The sequence below is a fragment of the Pseudorasbora parva genome, chromosome 13 (assembly GCF_024679245.1).
Source record: "Pseudorasbora parva isolate DD20220531a chromosome 13, ASM2467924v1, whole genome shotgun sequence".
Classification (NCBI taxonomy): Eukaryota; Metazoa; Chordata; class Actinopteri; order Cypriniformes; family Gobionidae; genus Pseudorasbora; species Pseudorasbora parva.
The window spans coordinates 35,998,775-36,011,927 of record NC_090184.1 but is presented as its reverse complement, the minus strand read 5'-3'; the positions used below and the strand labels follow the sequence as shown (position 1 = coordinate 36,011,927).

At 35.6% G+C, this 13,153-nt stretch overlaps 2 protein-coding genes across 3 annotated transcripts; both read right to left on the bottom strand.

The window, feature by feature from the left end:
• Positions 1–277: 277 nt before the first annotated feature.
• LOC137038274 (phospholipase A and acyltransferase 2-like) lies at positions 278–3,489 on the bottom strand. The gene is made up of 4 exons (XM_067412740.1): positions 3,446–3,489; positions 2,687–2,807; positions 1,561–1,859; positions 278–1,449 (listed from the first exon to the last, which is right to left on the bottom strand). Exons 1-4 carry the CDS (start codon positions 3,461–3,463, stop codon positions 1,366–1,368), a joined length of 522 nt encoding a protein of 173 aa, XP_067268841.1. The 5' UTR covers positions 3,464–3,489; the 3' UTR covers positions 278–1,365.
• A 252-nt stretch (positions 3,490–3,741) lies between these two features.
• LOC137038272 (biglycan-like) lies at positions 3,742–12,696 on the bottom strand. Of its 2 annotated transcripts, none has more exons than XM_067412739.1 (8): positions 12,577–12,696; positions 9,126–9,387; positions 6,756–6,868; positions 6,430–6,643; positions 5,233–5,343; positions 4,800–4,893; positions 4,479–4,617; positions 3,742–4,398 (listed from the first exon to the last, which is right to left on the bottom strand). In XM_067412739.1, exons 2-8 carry the CDS (start codon positions 9,367–9,369, stop codon positions 4,201–4,203), a joined length of 1,113 nt encoding a protein of 370 aa, XP_067268840.1. In that variant the 5' UTR covers positions 9,370–9,387; positions 12,577–12,696; the 3' UTR covers positions 3,742–4,200. The 2 variants fall into 2 exon arrangements, with proteins under 2 accessions (XP_067268840.1, XP_067268839.1); XM_067412738.1 differs by lacking the exon at positions 12,577–12,696 and adding an exon at positions 10,824–10,929.
• Positions 12,697–13,153: the final 457 nt, after the last annotated feature.

Below are 13,153 nucleotides of genomic sequence, written 5' to 3'. Positions count from 1 at the left end.
CTTTATCAAAGAGACAATAAACGCTTTCCCTCGTAGTGTATATATTTTTAAAATTGCTGTTAAGAATATATATACAAGAAAAAAACGTAATCAGAATATGTATGTATAGAATATAAATATTAATTTTTATTCATGAAAATCACAACACTGCATAGTTCCTTTACATTAATAAAGATCACCATGGTAACCACACTTTCATCCAAAATACAAGTAGCTTACTATCTACTGTAAAATCTTAATAAATAAAAATAAGTCTATCTTCAAACCTGCAAGAAGATGTTGTAATCTTGGCAAAAAAATTGTAACTACTTTTTATCAATTGTGCCTGATGTCAATGAAATCAAAATAGATTTTTTTTTTTTCAATAGAAAATTCACTTGTAATAATTCCTTAAATTTATATAACGCTTTTCTGAATACTCAAAGGGCTTTACAGAAGGGGGTAATAATCTCCTCAACCACCACCAAGCATCCACCTGGATGATGCGACGGCAGCCAGAACGCCCACCAAACACCAACTGATTAGTGGAAAGGAGAATCTGTATATGATGATGATAAGGAGGCCATGATGGGCAGAGGCTAATGGGCAAATTTGGCCAGGATGCTAGGGTTACACCCCTGTAGTCTATTCTAGGAAAATAGGCCCTGCAACTGATTAGCAAATCAATGTTTATGGCTATGGCAGAATTTAAAACTAAGCTAACAATTTTTGGTTCCCAGAATGTTCTGGGAAGGTTAGTTCATATGAACAAAAACACCAGGACATTAGATAACATTTTGCGGTTCTTGAGGAAAAGATATCCCTGCAATATTCTGCATGGGAAGGTTAGTTTTTGGTTACATAAAGAACCTACAAATTACATTCCTAGAATGTTATTCATATTAATGGTAACCATTAGGGGAATGTTCTGCATTTGCTGGGTATGATATTGGCTATTTAAAAAGGGACAAGCCCTTAGATACAGTACAAGAAAGAAATCTGCAAATCTGCAAGTCAAACAATTCTATGGGGTCTAACATGTTTTAACTGTAGTAAGCTATAGTAAATATTAGTAATGGTACATAATTGGTTAGAAATGTGAGAAAAAGATAGTCAGAAACAAGTAAAAACCTTTACAGATACTGCTTAGATAGTCTTCTGGCGTAACCAAGTCGGACTTTCGGTCTGACCACCTAAAAAGTGCCCAACACCATTTTAAAACCAGCCAGCAGACCAGACTGACCAAGACCAAATAAGGCCACTGAAGAACCCTTTCCCATGACGTTAAACAAGAATCTTTGAAACGGTTTTAATTACAAGAACGTGGGGAAAATATTCTTATTGAAACACAATACATTATTCTTGTGAAAATCTGTAGATTTCCATTCAGGATTCAGCATTTGATGGCACAAGACTGCTAAATTGTTCTGTAGCATCCACACATTCCTTGTTTTTGGGCTTCCCTGGGATCTGTTAAAACAAAGGAACCAATATGAACTTATGTCAGAATAACTAAAATGCACATGACACATAATGATGATGATCTTTATGATATACTGTTAGCTGATTTCATCAGCTCACCTGATTGCACATAGCTTTTCCAGAGCGAACAAATGTGGCAAAGTGCTCACAATTAAATGTCAGGACTTTGTAAGTAAACTCCTTGTCAAGTAAAGCATCTCGTCGTTGTCTAATTTCATTCTGAGGTGAAGGCTCGAGAGCGTGTTGGCTATTGCTCACAAAAACACGAGCTCCTTTAGGTACGTTAACTTCAGACAGGAGCTGACGCCGTATCTTAGTTTCTCCAAGCAAAAGATCACCACAAACAGGGAAGACAGTCTGCAGAAAACCCCGAAACGAACTCATCACCTGAGATTCATCTGGTAAATGAAAAAAGGCAAGTTCAATATGAGACAAAGTGTTGCCATTAATGACATTACAATGATCAAGAATAAAAGAAATAAGATCTCAAGAATAACCTAAGTGATCCAAGTGAAACCAGTAGGCCTAACAGGCTACTATATATATAAAATAGTTTAAATGAATTGCCTGCATAAGGCTTTATGCTTCGCAGTATGCTATTTTAAAATAAAAAAGACATAAAATAGAATGAAAGATATAATGGAATGATTTGATATACCATTTTATTTTATGCAATATGTGGGTAAAATGGCCGTATGGGTACAATGCACTGTATAATTGGCATATTATTGTGTTTCTTGGGGCAACATGTAATGAAAAAAGAAGTGAAATAATGGGAGTAGTAATAGGCATCATTTTCAAAATAATATCTTATATTTTATAGGGATATTGATATATAATTTTTTTCCTATTCACTTGTTCACTTGTCTTTCTGTAAAAATGTATAATTACATTGTTTACACTTCCCTTACACCTACTCCTACCCTTAAACGTACCCATACCACAACACCTGTCCCTAAACTTTACCCGCATCCCACCTCAATATCCGCAAAAGTACTTTGCAATACAATATGAACACAATAACTACACTGTAGCCTACTTATTTTTTGGATGAAAGTAGGCTACAATGTAGTTAAGACCACCTAATATAAAGTGAGACCCAATTTTTCATAGTAGGCCTATAGTATATTAACGTTATAGCATAGTATAGTATGGTTGTATCGTTATTATTATTTTTACAGAATTATTATTAGGCTAGTATTAAAGTAACCATTATCATGCTTACCGGCAACTCCAAAGTGAATGACGTATCCATCTCCGTCGTACACGCCCCAGTGCGAATAACCAATGGGGTACGAGAACTCGATCAAATCTCCGAATTGCGCGCTGGATACAACTTGCTCGACCTGTGCATGACAGTTTCAGTCTGTCAAGATTCCTGCCGCTTACAGCTGTTACAGGTTTTAGAACAAGTTTGACAACATATGACGTCTACTTTTTTGATGACTTGAATTATAACCATCGCTATTGGGACATACGATTAAAGCAAAATCATTAGGCTATAATTCTTCAAAAGATCCTAGATACGCAACCAGGGCTTTCCCACCGGTGGAAACTTTTCATGGTTAAACTTCCTATACTTAACAGTTCCCACTTTTTCAGCGTGTTTGCACCACAGTAACCAGGAAGGAATTTAATTTTAACTCCTTTTGGGGGAAATGGCTATAGTTCTAACCGGTGCGAAAGCCCAATTGGAGAACGGTCTTAAAGTTACATTAACAGTGAATTCCAGCGCTAGTTGCGTATGAGAATAAAGTAGACTACGTAGCCTAATTAATTATTCTAAATAAGTTTTCTATATTAAAATATTTTTAAACAATACTGGAATATTTAGAATAATCTTTCTTAAAATCTAGCCTACATGAAATCCAACCACTTAATTAACGTTACATAATACATATTTTATTCGTTTAGGCTTGTTTTGAAATATATATGTTTTATCATCCACGCATTGAGTTAATTCAGTAAATATATGTAAACGTACCTGTTCTTTGTAGTCCATCTCTAGTGTTGTTTAGTCTGTAAGAGCAGAAACTATAAGCAAAAGGATTTAAAATGACTCTGCCAAGCCTTGTAGGCGTGGTCACACGACAAACCAGCAGAAGGACTTGTTTGTGAAGACTTTCTACTTGCAGTCTTATTTAGCTACTCAACCTTCAAAAATGACCTGCCACATCTGCGGGGTTATTCATTTCACTGAATGCACTTACAATCATTTCTGGACATTAAAGTTAGAAAATAAAGTTAAAATAAGCATGTCAACTTTAAGGTAGGCTGTCCTGTGATGGTGTGGTAAACATCCACAACACAATCCACTTTATTACAGTATTACCATGATCAATGAGTGACAATAGGCATCCAGAATGACAAACTGTGAATTTATCTAATTACTTAAATATCCAATCCATGAAAAGTAAGCAAATTAAGCTGTTAATAGACACTCAAGGACTTTCAATGCTGTGTCAACTAAATTGAGCAAAAATGCGTTTTTGTGAAGTACATATTCATTAATGTCAGCAGGGAATTATTACACACATCAATAGTTTTTAATGCACTGTTTTAATTTTGTTTACCAGTGGTTCTTTAAACCTTTGGTTTAAATGGAGTCCATTTTTTCTTCTGAATTATGCCTCCACGGAAATGTTTTTTCATTATCTTCACTCATATTTCTTGATGATTTACACAAATTATGGCCACTTTTTCCTCTTGTTCTCCTCCTGGATTGGTTTTGTGCGTCTTTTATTTCTTGTGGTTGCCAAACTGTACAGCCATTTGGTCACTGACACAGCGGAACGTAGCAGGCTGCACCTCCCAGTACCTGATCGGGTTGTCAAAGAGACTGATGCCATTGTAAAACACTCTCTTTATCCCAAAACCCGTAGGGCAGAAGTCATCCACCCCCACATTGGTGATGTTGTTAGAATGAAGGTAGACAACCTGTAAGAAGATTGTAGTTTAGTTTTTTTTGTATGCCTAAAAATGAACTAGAATAAGTAGAGTTCTGTACACAAGCACACCTGCAGATACTTCATATGAGGCAGACCACTGGGCACACCGGGCAGACGGTTGTTGTCAAGATGCAGCTCCCTCAGGTTGTTGAGGTAAGATAAAGCACCGTGCTCAATGTGGCGAATTTGGTTACTGCCAAGTCCCAACCTAGACACAGAGACTTAGTTTTAACAGGGGTTTTAACCACTAGAGGACACCCAAAGCAAACTTTATGTCATAATAAAATCCATGTAAAATAAGGGGGAAATGTTTTATTGATCATTGTATTTAATCATAGAATCGTGATGCATATTAATCACACCAAATATTTGAGAATGTTTAGGGTTTACCTCTGCAGCTGGGTGTACTGACTGAGATCCACCAACTCAATGGCCTGAATCTGATTACTGTCTAAATGAAGCTCATGAAGACTGCTGGGAAGGTCTGGCAAGAATGAAACACATTCCATATGGAATAGAATGAGTTGCATTGTATTTTAAACATAGTCATGGGACACATTCCATGAAGAAAATTATTTTGTATTCTGTAACACAACACAAATACACCTTTATTCCATATACTAAAAACCATATATATATGATGTATTGCGTATATATAAAATACAGCATTTTCATGAAACCATTTACTAATTAAAATTTTCAAGAAATACCAAAGAATAATAGCTGCAATATAAGACAATTATTTCAAAATAGTAAATTTATTAAATATATATATATATATATATGTATATATATATACAATTTTGATCACCATTTTCATTACCTTTGGGAACTCCAGTGAGTTTGGCTTCAGAAATGCGCAAGTAGTTCAGTTTAAGGCCCATAAATGCTCCAGGTTCGAAACCACTGTTCTGGAGTGGATTACGACCCATTTCTGCAATATCAACCAGTGTTTGAGGCACAAAAAAACATTTCGTTTTTATTTATCAGTAGGGGTGTAACAATATATCGCATCACAATATATCGCAAGAAAAAATGAAACAATATTTTGGATAGTGACCAAATATATTGTGTATATAGTTCAAAAAAAAAAGAAAGAAAAAAGAAAGAAAGTTTACAGATTTTTAAACTACTTCATATTTTAAAATACTATATACTGTTGAATATAGCATATAATAATGCAATGGGGAAACATTTGTCAGTACTGATAATGCCAAATGTCTTCAGTTACCAGTAAAATGTGGACTACATTATTTTAAATATGTGACCCTGGACCACAAAACCAGTCATAAGGCGCACAGGTATATTTGTGGCAATAGCCAACAATACATTGTACAGGTCAAAATGATCTACTTTTCTTTTATGCCTAAAATCATTAGGATTTTAAGTAAAGATCATGATCCATGAAGATATTTTGTAAATTTCCTACTGTAAATATATATTTAAAAAATATTATTAGTAGTAATATGCATATCATACTTCATTTGGATAACTTTAAAGGCAATTTTTTCAATATTTAGATTTTTTTGCACCCTCAGATTCCAGATATTAAAATAATTGTATTTCGACCAAATATCCTAACCTATCAACCTAGTATATCCTATACTAACAAATCATAAACCAATGGAAAGCTTATTTATTAATCTTTCATGTGATTTATAAATCACAATTTCGAAAATATTTACCTTATGAGTGGTTCTGTGGTCCAAGCTCACATATATCTAGTCAGTGACAGAGTGCATGCATATTTGTCTAAACTAATTCTTTATTTTCAGCTTCAGAATCATGAATATATTTATTCTGGTGTCTACATTGTCCTGTGCATTGGGTTACCAGCACCAAGTCCAAGCCTATTCATTTCCACCCCCATTGTAATACCAAATTTATCGTGAGTTTAGTATTGTGATTTGTATCAAATCGTGACATGAGAATAACGTTACACTCAAAAAGCAGCTTTACAGGGCTATATAAGCTTATTAGTACAGCTAATATATACACACAGACAAACACACAGTCTTACCAATGACGTGCATGTTGTGAAGACCAGAGAAGCTAAATGCCGGCACCTTCTTGATGTGATTGTCATGGATACGCAGCTCCACAAGGGATGGAGGCAGGTTCTTGGGGATGGAAGTCAGAAGGTTATGTGAGATGTATAACTTCTGCAAACGCTTCAAAGGAAGGAATGCCTTGGGATGAACTTTGGAGATTTGGTTATATCGTAACACCAGGGCCTGAAACGAGACAGGGGCTGTGAACAGCTGATAGTAATCTAAAGCACAATATTGCATAGCAATTCATTCACAAAATGACTGCGATGCGAATGATAAAATAAAAAGGTCTCACATAGAGGTTGGTCAGTCCCTTAAAGTCTCCCTCTCTAATCTCTGTGATCCTGTTGCTCTGCAGGTCCAACAGCAGTGTGTCTGCAGGAATATCGTATGGCACGTAACCCAATCCTGTTGGGGAATAATGCACAAATAAAAATAGACATATTGATAGAAATTAGGTCTGAAAAAATATATATTGTGGATAAAATGTTGTTTTTCATATTTTCTGGAATATTGGAAAACTTAACATGAAATCAGAATGAAAATATTTTCTTTTTAAATACATATACTGGTCTTATATTGTAAGATGTATTGGTACAATTCCAAAGAGGAAAGAAATGTTTGAAATGTCTTTATAACCTTTCATTGAAATATGGCCTATTAACTTGCTCCACCTCTGAAATAACTTTACATTTCAGCTGACATTCCAAACCCTCTTATTTTTATCCCTCCCCTCCAGCATCTGTCTGCCCACATTTCAAACTGTTTGATGGATAAAATTAAGTAAATTAATATCCTGTTTAACTTGTCACATTAAGAAAGTACAAAGCTACCTTTAGTGGATTAAAAAAAATACCGATATATTATTTTTAAGCTTTTGTCTCGAAAAAATAGTCCTTCACAATGTACAAAACAATGAGCCAAGCAACAAGACAAACACTGCAACACTACTCCAGTAATATTAAAAAAAGAAGTGCATTAAGGTCATTCTGGCTCTTATAGATAATTTCAGACACCAGATGCCGCAATAAAGTATAGCGTTTATGAAATGAAAGCACGAAAACGCGGTGTGATACAAAAGTAGCGCCGGTTTCTGTTATCGTCAGGCTTGACGTAAAACCTTAAAATGCATTCTCTTATTTTTAACACCGAATAAGATTAGACAGTAATAGAAAGATAATATGAAAAAAATAACACGGATGAGCGGACTGATATAGAGTGTTTCTTACAAAGGATAATGGCGAAAATGAGAAAATATCCATCCGCTACCTACCACGACTGGCAAATCAGAATCGAGTATTCCAGTGACCTGTAATAATAATAATAATAATAATAGTCTGTTATAGACGCTATAGCCATTAAACAAATAAAATAAAATGATAAAAATAATAAATAATCAATGAATCAGTAGAAAGTAAAGTAGGCAGTTCATTTAAGAAACAACTTCTTCAGTTACCATCTGAGTCTTTGGGTTACCTAGGTTCAGTTGTAAACTTTTCAGTGGGCTATAATTTCGGAAATGTTTGGTAATTCTCTGGGATTCAGGACTCTGTGTGTTTGCTGTGCTCTGTTGTTGTGTGCTAGCATTCCCCTCTGAGCTTCCCATATAATTAAGATGGAGCCAGATGACCATGGCTCCACGTAGCACATTACAATGTGGAGAGAGAGAAAAAGAGGAGAATGGCTGTATTTTATGAACTTCATAAAAGAGAAATAGTGGGAAAGAGGGCAGCTGTGCTTGGGTGGTACCTGGCATCCATTAAAAACTGTCCATTTGCTTTTAAATTCATCATTCCTGGTGAAACCGACATCATAGTTTATGGCACGTTTGCTGTACCGAGTAGAATAACCAGAATGTCTGTCTTCTCAGGTGACCGACCACACGCCACATGTGCTGTCTGATGTGGATGGGCCAGATTAGCGGTGTGTCTGAATTGGTATCCGTTCTCGAGCTAAATTTGAGCCTGATCTCATTCAAGACTTTGATGTGGATGTTAAAACCTGACATGTCTATTTAGCTTTCAGCCAAAATTTCCTCCTCACTTTCCCTACTTTGAGCCTCAACTTTAATTCTGTTATACAACTCATAACTTATATTCATATCTTTGTGTTTCACACCACATTCACACACTACACGTTTGAAATATCCTGGGAAAAATTATAGGCAAGTCTTTGAAGTTTGCTTGATGTCACAGGCTAGTAATTTTGGGATGAGATGCATGATATAAAGGGGATATCCATAGCCTAACTCATTCCTTTCTAATCACTGACTCCACTCTTTACACCAGTGGTTATCAACTGCTGAGTTGCAGACCAAAAACAGATCACATGTTCTGATAATGTTGAAAAACAATATTAAACAATAAAAGGCGGAATTAATTGTATGATTCTTTAAAATCATTATACAATATTTGGTTCACATAAAAAACAGCACATAGTATTTTCAGAATAATCATGTGCATCCTGTGCAGAATAATTTTGGAACTATATTTTCAATGTACGTTTTTAAGGCCATTTTGTTTACGTTTGTGCCATAAACAATTTTGCCGCTGCGTTGTCCCATATAAAATTTGGGTCTAGAAGCAAAACCTCTCAGACTAAACAGTTATTATCTTGTCTGTCTACACCAAGACACCACCAAAAAGACATATCATCTTAAGCCAACCTAAATCCGAGCACTGCACGACTCTGAGGTCACACCGACAGCCAAATGGGCAAGTGGGATGTTCAGGTTGGTATGGATCCACAGCTGACCCTTCTTCCTGGTCCTTCATCATCATCATCAGCTCTTTCACATCAATGTCCTTGCCAAAGTCCCAGAACCCTTTCTGCTCAAAGGGAAGGGCGGAGGAGTCTAATGGCAAGTGGGCAGTGCAGAGAAACAGGAAAGCCACACAGACAGACAACATGGCTGCTACGTTTTGAATCTGGAAAAAAGAGAGAAAGACAGAAGACGTGCTAGAAGAAGTAAACTTTCAAATACGGCAGTACAATTGTCTCCACGCTTTTATAAAAACCATAAATGCTACTTTGCATCCAAGAGCTGATTTTGGTAAAATCCTTCATTCTGCGGTCTCATTAAGCTTTGAATATGAAGCCGCCTCGCTGACAGTCACAATAAACCAATCTGCTCTCCACATCGACAATGGGGAAAATATCTCATTGTAACTGAAACGAAAACCTGAGACAGGGAAAGACTTGTTTGGTTCAGATGCATCAACGTGTGCAAATGTGTATTTTCGTAACCTGTCTTCATACTATATTTACAGGGCTTTTTTTTCTCTCCTAAAACGGGTGTAACATCATCTGAGTATATTTTTGTGTCCTTTGTCCAGCTGAATTACATCTAAAACCACGCTGACGCAACATCGATATATACATATAGCCCTTTTGGTGCATTTGCAAATTTTCTTCTGCAGAAGAAACATGTCACAAATGTACATAATTAATCTAAATACATTATGTGACTTGACTCACTAATAACACAAATATCTAATGCATTTCCATCCTAGGGAAAAAAAAGTTAACTACTTAAATGTTGCTCTTTCATAGCTATGGGGATTTTGTTTCATTGAAGTATAAACAATCTCAGATGTTTAGTCTGAAATTCCTTAAGAGCCTGAAAAATTGAAAATAAATGAGAAAGTTGTTGACACAGTAAGACTATAAAGCTATAAAATATGTGGATTACATAGTTCAGATAACTTAGTGAGAAATACCAAAGTTTATATTTAAACTGACTTTTTTGATTGTTATTTTTGTAATGAGCAGGGCAGAGTTGGTTAAAATATTGAGAATATCTTTTAAAAAGATTTGAGTAGAGATGTAAGGATGTTTTTTTTTTTTTAAAGGAAGGGAAAGCTATTTGTTTTTATACACACCCTTTCTGTTGAACTGGTTTAAACTCTTCACATTCCTGATAGCAATCAATAATAGAAGTGGTCTAAATATTAAAACATGCACTGTTGCAGTACAATCGACTTGGATGTTTAAGTTACTTCAACTTAAATTATGTTAAACTGACTTTTAAAAATGAGTTACATCTTGTATAAGTAATAAAAAAAAAGTTTAACATTTCTTAACTTATTTAGATGAGTTAAAAATATTTAAAAACATATGTTGTCATAACTTATTGAACATATATATTTAGCACTTTGAGATTTTGTTTAATATAAAGTGCATTATAAATAAAATGTATTATTATTATTATTATTATTATTATTATTATTATTATTATTATTATTATATAATTTTTTCAAGTGTGTAGCCTACATATCTTCTGTGGAAGTCACAGAATCAGAAAATGTTTGTCCGATACAATGTACCTGCCTGTCAACATAGGCAACTGTATGTATTTCCATACCTTCGTTTGTCCTGTACAGACATCACACATTATCATCATTCTATACATAGGCTAAGGCTTTCCAGAGTTATGGACAGATATCCACCGAACGTCAAAAAAAACAAAAAAAAAAACAGCCGCCTTTACAGTTCCTCCTGAACCGAAACACGAAACTTATGTACCAATTTATGTACCGCCATGTACCAATTGCAAACTGATGGCAACCTGTGACTGCCCGGAGCTGTTCAGACTCAGACTCATATTTATGCGTAGCGTTTCTATCAGGTGGTACAACTAGAGCTCTGTACACAGTTTACATTCATTATTATTTTAATGTTATGTGCTTTGAGGTAATTTAACGGCGTCTCTCGATCATCTCGCGATGCTTTGCAGACGCTGCGTTTTGAAGGAGGCATGGCTTTTGAGACGCTCTGAAGGGAGGATGGGATCTCCATTTGCTCTCCTTTTAAACTTACTATAGTCTCGGAGAAACAATTGAGGTATTAAAGAGATTTCATGTGATACTTTGCTATTAAGACTTGTTATTGTTAACCAAAACTAAAAATATTTAAATAAAATATAAATATTATAGGCTATGAAAAAAACTAACTTGGAAATTAGAAATGTTGCCTTAAAAATAAAAGCTGAAAAGAAATATAGAATAATATAAAAATGACAGTTAATTAACTTAAAAAAATAAATTAAAATGAAAACTGAAAAATAAAAATAAAAGCTTGTTCAAAATATGCATAATACTAAAATAACACTGCTTGATTTCAATGTGCAGAAACACTGATCCACATATTACATATACACATACAGCTCTGAAAAAAATAAGAGACCACTTAACATGGATTTCTCAATGTTAAGTGGTCTCTTAATTTTTTTCAGAGCTCTATTAGTGTCTGTGACCATCCAGATCTGCAGTAACTAGTTCTTTTTGTGCCACGTGTTGTGCGTGTGGTTTTAAACAGCCTCTGAGCTCTTTCTCTCTCTCTCTAAATTCACTCCCACACCCTTTACCACAGAATGGCAGAGGAACCACATTACTGGCAAGTTTAACAGATTGTTTTTGGAGAGCCACCCTGATTCATGCACCGAAATAAAGACACTGAATATAGCAAAATCATATCCTCTTAAAATATGACAATAATATTATGTAATAAACTGGAAGACCTCATTTAAAAGCACACCAAATGATGATGTGCACAGCCTGATTTTGACCACTGCCAGAACAATTCTACTAACAGAACAGTTTTTTTTCTTAGTTTACTAGCTCTTTGCATTTGTCTAAAGCAATCTGTATACCCACTTAAAAGTTTAATTTAGATGAGTAATAATAAAAAATAAAAAATAAAAAAGTATTATATATATATTAATGGACAACAAGAACGAGGTTAAGGTGTCTAGCTTTTTTCTTCAAAGATGTACAGTATCAAAATGATGCCAAATGGATGTGCAAAGCATAATTACATTGCTTATTAGAGAGATGAGATAAGCTAATTAAAGACTACATTACTGAATACTGTCAAGATTACAGAGTTGACGTGGAGGACTGAGTGACACATAAAGCTGATGCCAACACAACATCTCTCAAGGATTTTAAAACCAATTAAACTAGTCTTCTTTTTAAAAGAGCTATATAAAAAATTTTACGTTTTTCAAAGAATTGAACGGGTCATAACAGAATAAGATGAATTAAGTTACCATGCATCAGGTGCACAAAACTAAACAGAGAACATGTTAGGAAGATAAGATCATCAAAGCATCTTACCTGATATGCGAGATGTATTCGGAGAAGAGTTCTTCTTTTTTGAGATGTCTGATGGCAAACAGATTTTATGGTTTGATCATTGTTTTGGATGACTGTCTATTAGGTCCTTGGCTGCCAGTGGTCACTCAGCACTGACATGCGGTGAAGGGAGTAAAGCCCATACGCATCGTCCACAGCCTCCTCTGGCCACGGTTCCACCCGGCCTGTCACAGGTCTCCGAGACGAGGAGGAATTACTGCAGGATGCCGGAGCCAGTCGGCTTAGAGAGAGCGCAAGGGAGTTACCGTGAGCTGTTGCGGATGAGGACGCCGCAACCCAGCCTCTTCGAGGAGAAGACAGCCCGGAGCGGGAATATGAGTCTATCGGGGAACGAGAAATGTGTTGCCTGCCCTGACTAGATGAAGAGTTCTGTGGCAAGAGGAGGGCAGGGTTGGCATTCCCATGCTGCTGTGAGGTCATCACTCTTTTGCTAGGCAGATGACGGGTGAGGGGGATGGCAAAAGGCCCTGTCAGCAGTGTGAAGCAGCTCGAACTCTGTCAACACGCTTGGCCCGCAACTCTCACCTCCAACTTCACT

Coding starts and splice junctions, on each gene's coding strand:
- LOC137038272 (XM_067412738.1), bottom strand. CDS start 10,871: ATGTATAGAATGATGATAATGTGTGATGTCTGTACAGGACAAACGAAG. Junction 9,388..10,823: donor TCTGTACAGGACAAACGAAG/GTATGGAAATAC, acceptor TCTTTTTTCCAG/ATTCAAAACGTAGCAGCCAT. Junction 6,869..9,125: donor CGTGCAGTGCTCGGATTTAG/GTTGGCTTAAGA, acceptor ATTCCCCAACAG/GATTGGGTTACGTGCCATAC.
- LOC137038274 (XM_067412740.1), bottom strand. Junction 1,860..2,686: donor CATTCACTTTGGAGTTGCCG/GTAAGCATGATA, acceptor TTCATTTACCAG/ATGAATCTCAGGTGATGAGT. Junction 1,450..1,560: donor GAAAAGCTATGTGCAATCAG/GTGAGCTGATGA, acceptor TTGTTTTAACAG/ATCCCAGGGAAGCCCAAAAA.